The following is a 19,764-nucleotide window of genomic DNA, read 5'->3' as shown; positions in this document are numbered from 1 at the left end:
AGAATTTAGAAGCCTTCTTGTTATTTAGGCTACCTGTATCTTTCTGGCTATCCTTTCTTCCAGCTCCCTCTTTTTCAGATCTCTCCAATTTGCTTGCTCTTCTCTCTGTTAGACTTATTCTTTTGAACTTGGAGTACTTAGAGGGCTTTACAAGTCTATAGGAAGATATCTTGTGATCACTTTGTATGGCACGAACCACAATAATATCATTTTCCAATGACTCACGAAATCTGAAAAAAAATAGAACAAGTATTTACACTAGTCACCATTTTAACCATTTATACTATTTTAATAATTCTGCAAGATTAAGTAACAAAATAAGACCACTTATACACTATGCTTATAAATGATATTGCTAGATCCAAAAATTTGACAATGCGTTAACCAACAAGGATGTGATAGAAGTCACATAGGACTTGGTTAAAGAACAAGTAGATTTTTCTTTCTAATGAAAACATTACACAACCCATTATAATGCCACTCCTTTGCTAATATGTAGAAAAATGAAAATTTTTCAGGCAGACTATAATTTTTTTTTATTTTTTTATTTTTATGATAGTCACAGAGAGAGAGAGAGAGAGAGAGGCAGAGACACAGGCAGAGGGAGAAGCAGGCTCCATGCACTAGGAGCCCGACGTGGGATTCGATCCCGGGTCTCCAGGATCGCGCCCTGGGCCAAAGGCAGGCGCCAAACCGCTGCGCCACCCAGGGATCCCCAGACTATAATTTAATGGTGAGTGGATCACAACAAACTCTGACAAAATGTAATCCACCTAATATCTCATATAGCTCTTTTATATACATAATATGATATATATATCATATAGTTCATATACATGACCCTATTTGTCTCTACAAAAAATATTCAATTCAGGAATTCATATTACTATCTAGTTCATTTTCTTTAACAGCCCACAGAGATTTAATCGTTATCAATTAATGGCTAATTGTTGCTATTTTTTTTGGCACTAGTTCATAATTACTCTCCAATCTTTTAATTTTAGAATTTAATTTATGTATATAGTAATTATTCCTAGTTCATCTGTCTTTCTATTTTTTTAATCCAATCCTTTGAACACTTTCTTCTTTTAAAATGCCTTACTATTTCTAATTTTGCCTTTTCTCGCAGAGCATAGTATCTTTCTCTTCACTCTAAAACTTACTCCCTTTATCTTCCTGCCTGCTGGAGTATTACTCTTTAAATTTTAATATTTCAATGAAACACAAAAAACATGAAGGAAAACATGGATGGTTTTGGTTCCATCAAAATTTAAAACTTCTAGGATGCCTCAGTGGTTGAGCGTGTCTGCCTTTGGCTCAGGGTGTGATCTCAGGGTCCTGGGATAAAGTCTCACATTGGGCTCTTCATGGGGAGCCTGCTTCTCCCTCTGCCTATGTGTCTGTCTTCTCACCATGTCTCTCATGAATAAATAAAATCTTTTTTAAAAAAAATTTAAACTTCTGCATAGTTAGAAAAATGTAAACAACGTTTAAGATAAACAGCAAAATGTGAGAAAGTATTTGCAATATGTATAATAAAAGAAAAACACAGAAACAGTGAATAAAACCAGGGAAAAATAGAATTCAAAGGAAATTGAAGATGGACTCTTTCTCAGAAGATTAAATATAAGTGAACTATAAATGTATGAAAAGAAATGCTTAACTTCATCAATAATCAGAAAAATGCAAATTATTCAAGCAAGAGTTATCACATTTCGTCTATTTAAATTAGTGGAGATGAAAACACTGGTAGTACCCAGTGATACAACTTTATTCTCTCCCCCATTCTAATCAGATAGCAAGGTAACTTATTTCCTTCCGTATGTTTAGTGAAGACATAAAGCCGAGGGAGGGAAAGCAGGGAATTAACAAGCAATTGAAGGCAAGAAGATTGAGGAAGAAGAGGTTCCACCTGACAAGGGGGATGATGGACAAATTGGGTCCTAGAGCTATAGGCACATATTCCCTGACTCTGACAGCTTCTGGGGAGATGCATGTTCCCAAAGACAACGGCTGCAAGTATGTTCGATTCTGGGAACAGGGATTCCTGGCCTCACCAAAAACTACCTGCTCCAGCAGAGCACAGGAACGCAAACAAATGAAAGAAGCAGGCAGGCTGGGGCAATGAGCCTCACTGGTTTAAGATTCATAATATATTCATATGTATGAATTCATACTATATATATATAAACAAATATAATATGAATAGTCATTAAAGCCAAACATAGGATATATTATATTGAAGGTTCTTCCTGAGAAGAACTTCTTAGCTACTTCCATCTCTTGGTAAGTAGTCATCTAGATATAATTCCACAATTTGAATATTCAGGTATTTCATATCAGTGCCATGAGTCACAGAGCAGAGTACCAGAGAGGAAACTGCTGCCTAGGGAGAGAGCTCTGAAGGTCTGCAGAGGTCTCTCTTCCAGGCTTCAGGTGATTACTGATCACCTGTATGCATGTGATACGTCTACCTGAGGTTGGGGAAAGAATGACCAGAAGACAACAGATAGAATAATCCCTGGGCCTCACACAGGGTTATACTTTTTCATTGTTTTGTAATAGTCTTCAATGCTCATACCATGATTTATTTATTCATGCTACTGTTGATGGATATTTGAATTGTTTCTATTTTTTTGAGATGATGAATAATGCTGCTATGACCATTCTTGTGCATGCTTTTTGGTGGACATAAGAACTTATTTGTTTGCAATATAACCAGGAGAAGAATTGCTGGATCATAGATTATACGCATATTTGGCTTTACTAGATACTAGGCACTAGGTACTAGATACTATATACTAGAACCAAAAATGATTCAACCAATTTATACCATGGCCATTAGTGTATGAGAATTCCAACCGATCCCCATTGTATTAGCTTCCTAGGGCTTCCATAACAAAGTACAACGGACTGGTTGGCTTAAAATAACAGACAAAAGTTCTAGAGGCTGGAAGTCCAAAATCAAAATGTTGGTTGAGTTGGAGTGGATTTTTTTTTTTTGAGGAGAGATATGTATTTTTATTTATGTATATTGAAGTATAATTGACATATATATATGAGTTTCAGGTATACAACATATTGATTCAACAATTCTATACATTACTTTGTACTCACCACAATAAGTGTAGTCACCATACATTATCACAATATTACTGACTATATTCCCTATGCTGTATTTTTCATCTCATGACTTATTTTATAAATGGAAGTTTGTTAATATCCTTTTTTTAAAGTAATCTCTACACCCAATGTGGGGCTTAAACCCACAACCCCGAGATCAAGAGTCACATACTCTACCAATTGAGCCAGCCAGGTGCCCCCATTAATCTCTTCTTAATCCCATTTGTCTATTTTACCCACCCACCCACCATCCCTTCAGTATGTTCTCTGTATTTAAGAGTCTGTTTTTGTTCACTTGTTCTGTTTCTTAAATTCCACACATAAGTGAAATCTACGGTATTTGTCATTCTCTGACTTCACTTTGCATAATATCCTCTAGGTCCATCCATGTTGTTGGAAATGGCAAAATCTCATTGTTTTTTATGGCTAATAGTCCATTGTATGTATGTGCCTGTGTGTATACACACACACACACCCCACACACATACAAATATACAAACCACTCTTCTTTACCCATTCATCTATCAGTGGACACTTGGGTTGCTCCTATAGCTTAACTATTATAAATAATATTGCAAAAAGCATAGTGGATAATATATCTTTTCAAATTATTTTTGTGTGGTCCCAACAGTTTATTTTTACTTTTGTTTCCATTGCCTGAAGAAACATATCCATAAATATGTTGCTAAGGGTGATATCCAAGAGATTACTGCCTATATTTTCTTTTAGGAGTTTTATGGTTTTAGGTTTCACATTTAGGTCTGTAATCCATTTTGAGCTTATTTTTGTATATGGTGGTAAAAAGTGGTTGTTTCATTCTTTTACGTGAAGCTGTCCAGTTTTTCCAACACCATTTGTTGAACAGAGGGTCTTTTCCCCATTGTGTATTCTTATCTCCTTTGTTGTAGATTAATAGACCATATAAACATGGGTTTCTTTCTGGGTTTCCTATTCTGTTCTATTGATCTATGTGTTTATTTTTGTGCCAGTACCATATTGTTTTAATTACTACAGCTTTGTGGCATATCACAAAATCTGGGATTGTCCTACCTCCAGCTTTGTTGTTTTTTCTCAACAAAGTTCTTTGTGGTTCCATATAAATTTTAAGGTTACTTGTTCTAGTTCTATGAAAAATGCAATTTGTTAGTTTCTTCTGAGACCTGGGAGGGAGAATCTGTTCCATGCCTCTCTGAGCTTCTGCTGGTTTACCAGCAGTCTTGGGGGCTCCTTCCTGTTAGATGCATTATCCCAAACCTTCTGCCTTCAAGTGGTGTTGTCTCTGTGTTTTTTCACATAGTCTTCTCTCAATGCATGTCCAAGTTTCCACTTTTTATAAAAGTATATAGGTAATGTTGGGTTAGGACCACTCTAGTCTCACTTTAACCTGATTACCTCTGTCAAGACCCTATTTCCAGAAGAGATTATACTCCAAGATACTGGGAGATTTCTAAGTGTCTTTCTGGCAGATACAATTCAACCCATAATGCTCATGCTTGTCATCACTTAGTATTGTCACTTCTTTAAATTTTAGCCATTCTGTAGTAGTATCTCCATGTGATTTAAATTGGCATTTACCTGATGAGTGATGATTTTAGCCCCTTTTCTTATACTTATTGGTTATTTGTGTATTCTCTTAGGTGTTCAAGTTCTTTGTTCATTTTTAAAATTGGGTTGTAAGAGTATTCATATCTTCTAGGTAGGAATCTTTTGTAGATGTATGACATGTATTTGTGATACATGTATATATATGATGTGTGTGTGCATGCATGTAAAATATCTTTAATCTGTGGCTTGCCTTTTCATTCTTTTAATGAGGTCTTTTTTAGCAGAAGTTTCTAACTTTAATAAAGTTCAATTTATCAATATTCTTCTTTTATGGTTCGTGTATAGGTAAGGAAACTGTACCTATTCCCAATTCATGAAATAATTCTCCTGTGTTTTATTCTAGAAGCTCTATTGTTTTACCATTATCTATATTGATTTTTGGGGGTGGTATAAGATGGAGATCATGTGTCATTTGTTTCTATATGGATATTAAATTGACTTAGTATCATTATTGAAAAGACCATGCTTTCCTCCTCAGATTATAGTGATAGGTTTGTCATAAATCAAGTAATTATATATATATAATATATATGTATATGTGTGTTTATATATTCATTTCTGAAGAACTATTCATTCTATTCCATTGGCCTGCCTTTGTGCTAGTATAATGCTATTTTAATTATTCTTGACACCTGATATTATAAATCCTCTGGCTTTGTTTTTCATCTTCAGTATTGCATAGGTCCTTTGCAATTTGTCAATTTTCATCAAAAACCCTGCTAAGATTTTGACTGGAATTACACTGAATCTATAGATCAACTTTGACATAATAGATTTTAATAGATAAGTATTGAGTATTTCAACCCATAAATATGATAGATTTCAAAGAGAATCCACTTTTCATATCTCTTCTAGTGGTTATAACCATACATGTAAATAATGTATTTATATGAATTTATTAATCATTATTTATTGGTTTCCTAGTATCATAGGTAAGGATTTTGTTCACTCTAATGTGCTCATGCTTTCCTCTACTTCCTGAACTTATAAAATATAATAACTGCTTTAATGTGCTTGTCTGCTAGTTATATCATCTGTGTGTTTTCTGGGTCTATTTCTATTAGCTGAAAATTTTTTCTTTATTTTGGGTTATGCTTTTTGTTTTGCTGAAAAACTTTGGATGCCAGACGTTATGAATTTCACATTGTAGGTACTGGGTATTTTTTTGACATTTTTATTTATTTATTTATTTTTATTTACTGCTACCTGCAACAACATAGATGACCTAAAGCATGATGTTAAGTAAAAGAAGCCAAATACAAGAGTTCATGTTGCAGAATTCAATCGTATGAAATTCTCAGACAAAACTCATATAATAAACATTCATCTCTGGCGAGTTAATATCTACCGGGAAGGGGGCCACAAGGGAACTTTTCAGAGTACCATGAATGTTCTTAATCTGGGCAGTGGATGTATGTCATATATAACTGTAAAATTTATCAAGCTATTCAGTTAAAATTTGTGCATTTTACTCAATGTAAATTACATCTCAAAAAGGCTAAAAAAAAAGGCGCAATTTCTTCTGGGGAGTCCTATTGGTACATGAGAGAGACTGGACAGGAAGTTGTCTTCCATTATAAATCTTTTAATTCTATCTCATTTTTTATTTTTTAAATATGTGCATGCTCATGTGTTAACTAGATATAAAATAATTTGTCAAAAACAGAACATTACATAATTTAGTTTGTAAAAAATCTAATTTTTAATTAAAAACAATTTTATTGTATTATTTTTTATTTAAATGCCAGTATATTTAATACAGTGTTCTAGTAATTTCTGGTGTACAATATAGTGATTCAGCATTCTCATACATCACCAGTACTTATCATGACAAGTGCACTCCTCAATCCCCATCACCCATTTCTTCTGTCACCCAATCACCTCCCCTCTGGTAATCATCAGTTTGTTCTCTATAGTTAAGAGTCTTGTTACCTGGTTCGTCTCTGTTTTTTCCTCTTGCTCATTTTTTTTTGTTTCTTAAATTCAAACAAATCACAGTATTTGTCTTCCTCTGAGTTATTTTGCTTAACATTATTCTGTCTCCGTCTACATCATTTCATTTTTTTTAAAAAAAAGATTTTATTTATTTATTCATGAGAGACAGAGAGAGGCAGAGACATAGGCAGAGAGAAGCAGAGGGAGAAGTAGGCTCCCTCTGGGGGGCCTAATGCAGGACTCAATCCCAGGACCCCGGGATCATGCCCTGAGCCAAAGGCAGACATTCAACCACTGAGCCACCCAGGTGCCCCAATCCATCTCATTTCAAATGGCAAGATTTTATTATCTTTTATGGCTATGTAATATTCCATTGTATAGATACTGCACCTTTTTTACTCATTCATCTATCAATGGACACTAGGGCTGCTTCCATAATTCGGCTATTATAACTAATGTTGCAATAAACATATGGGGGCATGTATGCTTCTGAATTAGTTTTTTTGTACTTTTTGGGTAAATATCCAAGTAGTGTGATTACTGGATCATGAGGTAGTTCTATCTTTAAATTTTGAGGAACCTCCATACTGTCTTCCACAGTGGCTGGTTTGCATTTCCAACAGTGCATGAAGTTTCCTTTTTCTCTGCATCCTCACCAACACTTGCTGTTTCTTGTGTTTTTGATTTTAGCCATTCTGACAGGTGTGAGGTGATATCCTATTGTGTTTTTTATTTGAATTTCCCTGATGATGAGATATCTTGAACATCTTTTCATGTGTTTGCTGGCCATCTGGACGTCTTCCTTGGAGAAATGTCTATTCATGTCTTCTGCCCATTTTAAAATTGTTTTCTGTGTATTGAGTTGAAAATTTATTTATTTATTTATACACACACACACACACAGAAAGGAGAAGAGGGAAAGAGAGAGTCTCAAGCAGGCTCCACACTGAGCATGGTGCTGATATGGGGCTTGATCTCATGACCCTGAGATCATGACCTGAGCCAAAATCAAGAGTCGGATGCTTAACCAATTGAGCCACGGTGGTGCTTTGAAAAATCTAATCGTTAAACTTCCCAGATTTAAATTTCCCAGAAAGCTCAAGAAGATATCAGTAGCAGTGACAAGAGGATTCCTTGAGATTTCAAATGTTAGTAGGTACTCCAGGACACCTCTTACCTGACCATTTTGATTAAGCCATTGTGAACAACTTCATTCAAATATATGATCTCAAACATCCTAACTTGTAGGAAATACAAATCCTACCTATTCTGTAGCTTCATGAGGCTAAGTTCATGTTTCTCTTTTTCCCAAGCTAATTCCTTTTCCACTTCATGAATTTTAAAAGCTGTTTTTCTGGCAATCTCAGCACGAATTTTGGAATCCACATCAAAATCCTGCAAATAAGTGGATTTGTTCATCAAAATGGGTACATTTATCACTGTACATTATCAATCCTATTTCATACCCGGATACAGATTAAGTTTTGTACCTAATTTCACTTTGCATCATAATTCTCTTCCAAATATCACAAACTGTTCTAGAAAAAAATAACAATTTTATTTCCACAAAATATGGAGAAAAGTTCTCAGAAATAATTAACAATACTGCAAATAAATTTCTATATTAAAGGATTTTCCCACATAAAAACAATAAACGATAACAGAGTATTTGGAGAGTGTGCAGAGGTTAAAAAAAAAATACTTCTACCACTCCAAAGCAACCACTGGCACATAACCAGCGAGGCACAGGGTAGGAGTTCATGGCACCCCTTCCCATGTGACCCCACCCAGGAAAGACAGCTAAGTCTTTGGTATCTTTTTTAAGGTCACCAAGTTCTAGCTGGATGTCCTTTGCCAAGAGGGCTATTTCTCCCATAAGGGTAATTAGGGGAGCAATGTTTTTTTTTTTTTCCTTTTCTCTTGGAAAAATATCAGTGCCTGCTTTCAGACTAAATTATAAGTAGTAATTATCTTTCCAGGGGTGTTTCAGGGGCAGGGAATGTACAACACAATCTTGGAATATCTTAGTATTTTTTTTTTAAGATTTTATTTATTCATGAGAGACACACACACACAGAGAGGGGCAGAGACACAGGCAGAGGGAGAGGCAGGCTCCATGCAGGGAACCTGACGTGGGACTCCATCCTGAGTCTCCAGGATCAGGCCCAGTGCTGAAGGCGGAGCTAAACCACTGAGCCACCTGGGCTGCCCTCCATGGGTGTTTCAGTTTTAAGTAGTGATGTATATAAAATGCTTAGCTATAGAACCCACCTCAGGCGTTCTTTATTTTGAATTATGTTACTTATATTCTGTAAATGTCAACCTTTTTTCTTAGTAAAATAGCAATATCTTTTAACCATTATGGGTTGGTCTTTTAAACAATATAAGGTAGCCATTTATGATTTCACTAGAGCATTTTTCATATGGAATTGACTAGATGCCTCTAAAATTATAGGTATAGTCAGGATGATAAATTCTGGCTTTTTATTTGATTAGATTCTTGACAGCAATTCCACTTTGGAAGAAGTATATAATGAAAAGAAAATCACTAGCAGGTAGATGGAGCTTTGTAATAAGTCAGAAAAGAAAAAAAAATAATACAAAATTAGCTTAAACAATTTGTTGATTGTCCCCATAGCTACAATTACACTAAGTCATCTTTTAAAAATTTGTGGATCATGTACTATCTTTTTGATGAATTCAGTGAATTATCGAAATAGAATCACAGAGAATCAGAATATATGTGTATCTTGTTTAGGTACAGTAAGTGTTGATAATCAGATTCAAACCTGTATTTATATTTTACTTGTTACTCGCCCCCATCAAAAAAAAAAAAAAGTGAGGTAGCTAAATCTGGAAGTAAACCTTATGTAAGGAAGCTCTTCTGTATCCAAACCAAGCTGTGTGTCAAGTTCTACAGTATTTTAGCTGCTACCAATATACTAGCCAGATAAAAGGGACCTTAAGGATGATTTTAAGTTTCCTATTTTATCAGCAAAATAGTAGTCTTGATGGAAAAAAATAGTGTATATTTTAAAAAATTAAAGTCAAATTTCTTTGAGGCTTACTGTTCGCTTAAACTGCATATGCTTTGGTAATTCTTGATTCATTTCTAGAAGTTTCCAAAATTCATTTCTCAAAGCTTTGAGCTTTTCTCTCTTCCCAGCCTTTATTTCTTCCACTTCTTTCATTAACTTGTCATGTTCTCTTTTTCTTCTAGCATTCTCAATACTGAAAACAGATATTGAAAAGGATAACAAGAGAGAAAAACAGCGTAAGAGGAAACAAGGACTCAACTTGGAAATTCTTTTGGCTTGGTCAGCTTCTAAAAAGTGCCATTTTGCGACAGTTTAGGGCTAGTGAGTATTTATCAAAAATTCCCATACCTATAGGATTTGGGATCTTCAATATCTTCTGGAATTGGCTCTGCTTCAATTCCAAACTGTAGAAAGGGGAGAAATGGTTAAATGCCATATTTCTCTTAAAATATCTAATATGAAATAAACTGAGTTTTTCCCTCTGTCAATTTCTAATAATTATAGGCTTGCAAAGTATTTTCACAAGAAATAAACTAGGGAAAATATTGCAATTGACTAAACTTATTTCTGTTTTAAACAAGTAGGTAGAAAAAGTCTTGAAACTTAAGGCATCTGCAAAATGTTGAGATCACCATAATTCCTCTCCAAAATGTGACTTGCTAATATCATGTATTGCTAACAAAGAATAAACACAAAATTTTTCTAGGTCATTTGTTTTAAAATGCTATTTTTTAGCTTATGCCCTTTCATATATGCATAATTCTCCCCAAATACTCTATGTATACAGGAAGAGTTTAAAATGTATTTTTTAAAAGTTTGAGTATAGTTGACATACAATATTTTTTTAAACTTTAAGCATTTCACTTGACCTTATTTAAAAAAGACATACAGTGAGAAATGCACAGAGTAGTATAGTTCCCCTCCTTGAGAAAGAAAGATGAAGTCAGAAACATGAATCTCCTTTTAGAAAAGAAATTAGTTAAGGGAACTATGAAGTAAATCATTTAAAAGTGCTTTGTTTATTCAGGTGCAATGCTATAAAATTTAAGGAAGAAGAATTATAATCCAGTGAACCAAATAAAGTCTGAGGTTGCTAATCAGTTCTTAAAAGTGAACTTGTTCATTCTCTATTCTTTTTCATCACAGATAGATCTGTTTTGTTGTCATTCATTGTAAAGAAATAAGGAGTCTCTTTTCACCAAGTTGTATTGTTACAGTACTAGTCTTTATACATATGAAATATATCTACATGTTTCTATAAGACAAGGTTTAGAACTTTTTTCCTAAGATTTTTTTAAGTAATCTCTACACCCAACGTAGGGCACAAACTCACAATTCCAGGGTCAAGAGTTACATGCTCTACTGACTGAGCAAGCCAGGTGCCCCAAAGTTTAGAACTTCAGTAAAAGTGAAGACATAAGACATGACCAGCGTAAAAAACATTGATGGCTAATACATTGTAATTACTGTTAATCACTTAGGACATAACTTGATTGAATTTTATGTTTTTTTAAATAAATTTATTTTTTATTGGTGTTCAATTTGCCAACACCCAGTGCTCTTCCCGTCAAGCAAATACCCACCATTTGCTTCGGCGTGGATGGAACTGGAGGGTATTATGCTGAATTTTATGTTTTTATTCTTTTATTGCCCAGAGCCAAGCCCCTTGGTTTTCCATTAGCAGTGTGGTCTCCAGGATTTGATGCTGATACCAAGCCCACTACCCCGGCCTCAGCTGTTTACAATAAATTTGAGTTAAGCAGAGTTGCTGCCAACTGTGCCAAAATACAGGCCAATTGTTCTCAATCCTGGCTGTACCTTAGAATCCTAGGGCCTGAGACTGGGGGAGAGGGTAAGATATTTTATAAAATACTGCTACCTGGGCCTCACTTTCAGATATTCTGATTTAACTGCTCCTGGCTAGGGCTCAGGCATCTGTACTTTAAATGACTTCCCAGCAGATTCTAAAGGAAGAAGCTTAGACATAGGCAGAGCTTAGTCCTCTCTTGATTCATTTCTTTCTGATTTTGCCTTCTTAAAAGCAAAGTCTGCATCAATGACATAAGAAATATCTATTGAAGTCATAAATAAAAGGATGCTATTATACAAATGTGGAATGGATTTCTTCTGTCCAAGATAGATTTCCATAGAGAGAGCTGGCAAGGTAGAAAGAAAAGGATTTTCTTCTTCATAATTTTCCCTTCTATAATTCTTCCTGAGCTAAAGGTCTTTAGATAACAGTCCATTCTCCAAATTTTGCTTCTATTAATAGAAATGAAAATTTATCTGCTCAAATCTGCCCTACTTTTTGTATGTTCTTTTGAAGTGGGCAACCTATTAAATGGGATGCCAATGTATTCACAGGAATTTTAACTACGGTCTAATATAATTCCCTCTTGAGGAGCAATTCTAATGGTTATTAGTGATTTTTTTCCCCAAAGGAACCACTTTGATAATAGAAACTTCAAGTCATGTGGTAGGGCAAATGGATATCATTTGGGGATATGAACTCTCTCAATCTTCATTACAAAGCCGATAATACATTCTGCCTAAGAATAGAATAATTTAACTTAATGTTTGATCATAATCTACATTGTCATATTCTAATACTAAAGACTAGTATTTTTACAACCCCTTTCAAACACAAATTATGGTGTACATCTCATATATGTCCCTTTAATAAGTGAGTAAATGAAAAATATATATCTGGAAAAATGTACATTTTGAAAACAAAGAAATTTTAATCAAAAAACTGATTGATATAGAAAAATTGACTTGAGAAATTCTATAATTTTAGGGCTATAGGGGAATTCAGTGACTTTAATATTTAATAACAGAGGCACCAGAAAGCCAAAATTATAATACTAACAGCAAGAATAGACTATAAGGTAAATATGTCTAAAGAGTTTTCAGTTTTTAAAGAATGAGTAATTTTGACATCACTATTTTAAAGTATTTTTTATCATTGTTATTAGTCAGTTACATACCCTGGGAGATGGCACTTTGGCTTTGATAGATTTCTTCAGCTCAAATTCAGAAAAAATGGTGAAAACAAAGATATTACTATCTGCCCCAGTAGTCACCAAGAAACGGTCATCAAAACTAGTAGAGATGCCTTTAACACATCCATAATTATTGTCATGAATATTGAAGTGCCAGTAGTCCACCATATTCATCAATGAAGGATTATTCTGACTTAAGATATAGACTCTAATTGCTCCATCTTGCATTCCACAGAACATTAGATCTTGGTGAATGCTATGAAACATAAATTGTTCTTCATGTTAATATGAAAATATTTAAGTTAACTGACAAATGACTAAACTTTAATAACACAGATCTCATGGATTACGTTGTGCAGCTCCCCACTCCTATTTTGAAACCCTAACGAACTATGGCAGCCTCGGCAAACTCATACAAAAGGGTAGAAGGGGGGAAAAAGCCAATTTGAAATTTGGAGCTATTATAGTTGATCTTCAAAAGAATGACTGGCATGTATGTTTAATTCTCAAATAAGGGAATAATGAATCAATTTGTGATTTGTCCAGAATCATTGCAATACTTAACCTTTATTATCTGACCATGCAGTAGCATCCTCCTAAGTAACAGAAAGTAAATCCCTAAAACAATTGTGTGATAAACAGAAATTCGGACAGAATATTTGATAGAGGGACTTGAAATACAGTTTCAGAATTAGCTTTGATTCTATTTATTCATTCAATTGATTTAACTAGAAAATGTTTGAGTGCCCTTCCATTTGGACAGATCTTTAAAAATGAACAATATTCATGATGGGCAACAACATACACACATATGGGATATGGTTTTTTTAAGGCTTTCTGAAATTCAGTTCACCTGAAAGTGATAGCTTGGATGGGATTATCCTCTGTATCTTCAAGACGACGAAAATCAAAAGGTTCATTTTTCATTTCTGTGATAGCACTATTTTTGTCATACGGGGGGAACTCACAGTGATATAGAAAACCAGCATCATAGCCGCCCTGGAAAAGAAATAAAGAACATAAAAGGTAGTATTTGAATATAAGATACATATGGCCACATGAGGACTTTTTTTTATTATTAGTTCAAATTTTAAAACCTAAAATAGATGTCTCAAAACATCTATTTTTATATGATTTCTATGATTATAAAGTTTTATAAAGTATCTCCATTGTCTTTTTACATGCAACTATATGATTATACAATAATAAAACATCTTACAATAATTTGCTTCCACTTAAAAGTGGAAGAGATGTCTCTTCTGACTACCTTTTTATTTCAAGTATTATTCTGCATTTAGTGTTTAGTAAAGGGTTTTATAGGTCATGGTGTTCAGAACTAGTTTTGAGTCTAGGGCATTGCTCTTCCCCTAAGGCAGTTGCCAGTTCTGTAAGTGGCAGCTGAGAGGCTTAGAAGCTCAGCAGAGCAATGTGTTGTCTCATGCACTTAGGGAGAGGGAAAGAAATTGCAGGATCCTCCCAAGGAGGAGGAGCCACAGTAAATATACCTTCCAGCAGGCTTTCCATTGCAATCCTGGAACACTGTACACTACATGCGTGAGTCTCAATCACTGAGTAGATGAAAGTAATCTAGGATTTCTAGCTGCTTTCCAGAACCAAAAATAAATTTCCAGGAGACAATGGCAACATATAGATTCTCAAGCTATAGCTTTTCACATACAAGGTCAATTATTAAATTTAAAAAAACTGGGCATACTAGCTAAGACAAGACTTGATTGAAAACCAAAAGCCAAACAGATTATAGTGGAATGCAAACTAGTGCATTCCAGGCAGGAATGGCAGCCACCCTGAAGCCAGTATGGAGGTTCCTTAAAAAGTAAAAATAGAACTACCTTACAACCCAGCAACTGCACTACTCGATATTTATCCAAAGAATACAAAACATAGTGATCCAAAGGAGCACATGCACCCCAATATTTGTAGTATCAATATCCACAATAGCCAAAATGTGGAAAAAGCCCAGATGTCCATCAGATGAATTGATAAAGATGTGATATATGTATATAATGGAATATTATTCAGCCGTCAAAAGGATGAAATCTTACCATTTGCAATGATGTGGAGGGAACTAGAGGATATCACTCTATGTGAAATGAGTCAGAGAAAGACAAATACCATACAATTCTACTCGTATGTGGAATTTAAGAAACAAAACAGATGAACATAGGGAAAGGGAAGGAAAAGTAAAGTAAGATAAAAACAGAAAGGGAAGCAAACCATAAGAGACTCTTGACTATAGGAAAGAAATTGAGGGTTGCTGGAGGGGAGGTAGATGGGAGGATGGGGTAACTGGGTGATGAGCATTAAGGAGGGCACTTGGTGTTATATGCAACTGGTGAATCACTAAATTCTACCTCTGAAACTAGTAATATGCTATATATTAACTGAATTGAATTTAAGTAAATTTTAAAAAGACAAGCAGATCAAAGAAAAAGTCATGAGACATTGGTTGATGTGTTTACAAGATGGACTTCAAATAATCATGATTAATATATTTAAGGAATGTGAAGGCAATATGGAAAATTTAAGTCATCTAGAATCTATAAAAAATAATGGAATAAAATTCTAGAACTGACAAAATGACAAATTAAAAATTCAACAGATTAGTTTGAAAGCAACTAGACACAGCTAGAGTTATGGAGCTGGAACAGAGACCAGATAAAGTAGTCATACCAAAGCAGGAGAGAGAAAAGAAGGATGGAAAATACAAAAAAAAAAAAAAAAAAAAGACTGGTGTGTTTGTAAAATACATACGGGACATAGTGATAAGGGTTAATGTACATAAAACTGGAATCCCAGAAGAAACAAGTAAAAAGATGGGCCAGAAACAATACTGTGGTAGATAATGGCTAAGAATTTTCCAAAACTGAATAAAACTATGCTGGCATTCAAGAAATGTTATGAGCACAAGATAAATATGAAGAAATTAAACGCTTTAATACAAAATCTTATAATCAGCCAGAGAAAAAGACATACTAGGTTTCAAAGAAACAACAATAAAAAGACGCAGCTGGTAGAATGGCAGGCAAAAGAGGATTAAAAGATATCAAAGTTTGAAGATATCCAGCAAAAAATATAATTTTTAAAAAGGCAAAATGAAGACAATTTAAGACCCTCAAGAGCCCCCAAAATGAAGAATTTGTCATCAGCAGATATACAATATATATATATATATATATATATATATATATATATATATATATATACACACACACACACACACACACACACACATATATATATTTTTAGGCAGAAGATTCAACTACAAAGAAATAGAAGGGAATTAACAGTAATAAAAAGGATAAGCCAAAATTATATCAGCACTATAAAACTATAATAAAATACCCCTTGGAGATACAAATATACATATATAAAGAAAACAGGACAATGGAGAGGGGCAGGATACACGGCATTAACGTGCTCTAAGATCTTTTTTCTTTGGAATTTTAGAAGAATAAATTTATATCAAATTATATGAAGTTAAAGGTGCATAATATGACCTTTAGGATCATCTCTAAAAGGAGGAGTGGGAGGGAAAGAAAGAGGTTTAAGGAAAAATTTTAAGTCCTAGAGCATGTTTATGTGCTGATGATAAGAATTTAGTAAACAGGGCAGCCCTGGTAGCCCAGCGGTTTAGAGCCACCTTCCGCCCAGGGTGTGACCCTGGAGACCCAGAATCGAGTCTCTTGTTGGGCTCCCTGCATGGAGCCTGCTTCTCCCTCTGCCTGTGTCTTTGCCTCTCTTTCTCTCTGTGTCTCTCATGAATAAATAAATAAAATCTTAAAAAAAAAAGAATTTAGTAAACAGAGGGAAGTGGATGATACAGATTAGGTGGTTTATTGCAGGAATAAAATACTGGAGGATGTGAGAGGGGTCAGATCAAGAGGCCTTCGGGAAAAGTGTCCTTCGACAGTCGCAGGAGACCATTCATCAACTGGAGTAATAGGCAAAGCAGACAAAACTTGTATGGGTTGGTCCCCATAGGGTGTTGGATCTGTTGGAGACAAGGCAAGGAAAATCTTATTTTCTCAGTGAAATGTGAGAGGAGGTTATCATTAGAAAGTAAGGGAGCATGCAGCTTATGTGAAGGAAGAATTAAATCAGAAATTTAGAAAGTGGCCAAGTGAACATGGCTAGGTGGTAGAAGGGGCCTACAGGGTGAGTTCTTGAGAACTGTGGTCAGGACTTCACAGTGAGACCAGTTTTCCATACCGTCTACTTGGTTGTAGGCAGAGTTGGCAAATAGTTGCATTCAGCACTCAGTGTCACCACCTCTGTAAACTGGACCTTAATCTTGTGTGCTGGTGGGGTTTAATAGTTAAAAGCAGGGATTCTAGACCCAAACTGCTGGAGTCCAGATCCTGGTTCCACCTCTCATTAGTTATATGACCCTGGATAAATTACGTAACCTCTCCATGCCTTGGTTTCTTCTTATGGAACACGTAAATTATAAGAGGACTTCTTTTATAGGGTGGTTAATAAATCACTTTGAATGCTGTCTGGTACAGAATAAAGAGGTTGCCATATTCAGCAAATAAAAATACAACATGCTCCGTTAAATATGAATTTCAGAAAAAAAACAAATATACCTAGTGTAAGTTTGTGTCACGTAGTATTTATCTGGCAACCTGAAGAATAAGCACTAAATGTGTTTGTTATACAAAAATTTTTGCAGGTGTGTTTCAAGGATGCTAGAACTCTATTACATTGTATTACAGTTGTTTCTATGCCTCTCTCCCTCTTGAAATGAAGAAATTTCCTGAGGACAGGAACCATGTCTTACTTATCCCTTCACTCTTAAACCCCACACAAAAGTAGCCAGAAACAATGGTTTCATAAAACAAAGACAAGGGCCACCTGAGTGGCTCAGTGGTTGAGCATCTGCCTTGGGCCCAGGGTGTGATCCTGGGGTCCCGGGATCGAGTCCCACATTGGGCTCCCTGCATGGAGCCTGCTTCTCCCTCTGCCTGTGTCTCTGCCTATGTGTGTGTGTGTGTGTGTGTGTGTGTGTGTGTGTGTGTGTGTGTGTGTGTATCATGAATTAATAAATGAAATCTTTTTAAAAATAATAAATAAATCAAGGTAAAGGCACTAATAAATGGAGTCCTAAGGTGCCTCCATCACTATTTTCTATCCTCTTTCTGCTTGCCTCTTTAGAAGTTGCTAACGAAGATGTATTTCTAGGAAAAGTGGAACAGGGGAGAAGCTAATTGCTCATTACTCCTTGTAGCAACAGTCCTTGGCTGCTCAGTGTCCTGGTCTGGCCAAAGATCTGGGATTGGTTATGAATTAATGGTAATCTTTCACATACAGGCATACCTTGGAGATATTGTGGGTTTGATTCCAGACCACCTCAATAAAGCTACTATTGCAATAAAGTGAGTTAAATGAATTTTTTGGTTTCCCAGCGCACATAAAAGTTGTGTTTATACTGCAGCATAGTCTATTAAGTGTGTAGTAGCATTATGCCTAAAAAAAACAATGTACCTACCTTAATTTAAAAATACTTTATTGCCCAGAATTTCTAACCATAATCTGAGTTTTCAGCAAGTCTTAATCTTTTTGCCAGTGGAGGGTCTCACTTCAATGTTGTTGGCTGCTGACTGATTGGGGGTTGGGGTGTGGGGTGGTTGCTGAAGGTTGAGGCAGCCATGACCATTTCTTGAAATAAGAATAACTTCATTGTTAGGAAGTTTGCTGCATCAGCTGACTTTTCCTTTCAGGACTTCCTCTGTTGCACACAATGCTGTTAGTTCACATTTTACTCACAGCAAAACTGCTTTCAAAATTGGGGTCAATCCTCTCAAATCCTGCTGCTGCTTATCAACTAAGTTTATATCATTTTCTAAGTCCTCTTTTGCCATTTCAACAATCCTCACAGCATCTCCGCCAGGAGCAGATGCCGTCTCAAGAAATCACTTTTTCTGTTCATCCAAAGAAGCAACTCTTTATCTGTTAAAGTTTTATCATGAGATTGCAGCAATTCAGTCCCATATTCAAGGGAATTCTTGTTCTGAATTCTAGTTCTCTTGCTATTTCTACCACATTTGCAGTTACTTCTTCCATTCAGGTCTTGAACTCCTCAAAATCATCCATGAGGGTTGGAATCAACTTCTTCCAAGAACTCCTGTTAATGTTGACATTTTGACCTCTTCCCATGAGTCTAGAATGGTAAATGCCTTCAGGAAGTTTTTCAAATGACTATGCCCAGATCTATTAGAGGAATCACAATCAGTGGCAACTATAGCCTTACAAAATGTATTTCTTGGATAATAAGACTTGAAAGTTTAAATTACTCCTTGATCCACAGGCTGAAAAATGATTGTTGTGCTAGCAGGTATGAAAACATTAATCTCATTGTATGTCGCTCTTAGAGCTCTTGGGTGACCAGATGTGTAGTCAGTAATATTGTGAAAGGAATTTTTTTTTGAGCATATCTCAACAGTGGGCTTGACATATTCAGTAAATCATGTTGCAAACAGATGCACTGTCATCCGGGTTTGTTGTTTCATGTATAGAGCACTGGGAGTTAGATTTAATGTAATTCTTAAGGGCCAGGATTTTCAGAATGGTATACGAGCATTGGCTTCGACTTCAGTCGGCAGCTGCATTTAGCCCCTGATAAGAGAGTCAGCCCATTCTTTCAAGCCAGACATTGATTTCTCCCCTATGAAAGTCCTAGCTGGCATCTTCTTCCACAGTAAGACTGTTTCATCTACATTGAAAATCTCTTGTTCTGTGTAGCCACCTTCAAAAATTATCTTAGCTAGATCTTCTGGATAACTTGCCCTTGCTTCTACATCAGCACTTGCTGCTTCACCTTACATTTCTGTGTTATGGAGACAGCTTCTTTCCTTCTTTTCCTAAACTTCATGAACCAATCTCTGCTAACTTCCCATGTTTCTTTCAAAGCTTCCTCATCTCTCTCAGCCTTCATACAACTGAAGAGAATTAGGGTCTTCCTCCGGATAAAGCTTTAAGGAATGTTGTGGCTGGTTTGATCTCCTAACCAGACCACTGAAACTTTCTCCTATCAGCAATAA

General features: G+C 35.4%; 1 protein-coding gene across 1 annotated transcript in view; it reads right to left on the bottom strand.

Annotated features, from left to right (window-relative positions):
- The window catches only part of CFAP44 (cilia and flagella associated protein 44), a 129,756-nt gene that overhangs the window by 56,451 nt on the left and 53,541 nt on the right, over nt 1-19,764 (bottom strand). The window contains exons 18-23 of the mRNA XM_041757344.1: nt 13,557-13,702; nt 12,689-12,959; nt 10,050-10,105; nt 9,732-9,894; nt 7,928-8,058; nt 34-230 (exon numbers count right to left, since the gene is read on the bottom strand). Of these exons, the coding sequence (XP_041613278.1) occupies nt 34-230; nt 7,928-8,058; nt 9,732-9,894; nt 10,050-10,105; nt 12,689-12,959; nt 13,557-13,702 (964 nt within the window). The remainder of the gene's footprint in view (nt 1-33; nt 231-7,927; nt 8,059-9,731; nt 9,895-10,049; nt 10,106-12,688; nt 12,960-13,556; nt 13,703-19,764) is intronic.

Source organism: Vulpes lagopus, chromosome 1 (assembly GCF_018345385.1).
Source record: "Vulpes lagopus strain Blue_001 chromosome 1, ASM1834538v1, whole genome shotgun sequence".
NCBI classification, from domain to species: Eukaryota; Metazoa; Chordata; class Mammalia; order Carnivora; family Canidae; genus Vulpes; species Vulpes lagopus.
This window is presented reverse-complemented; position numbering and strand designations above follow the sequence as displayed.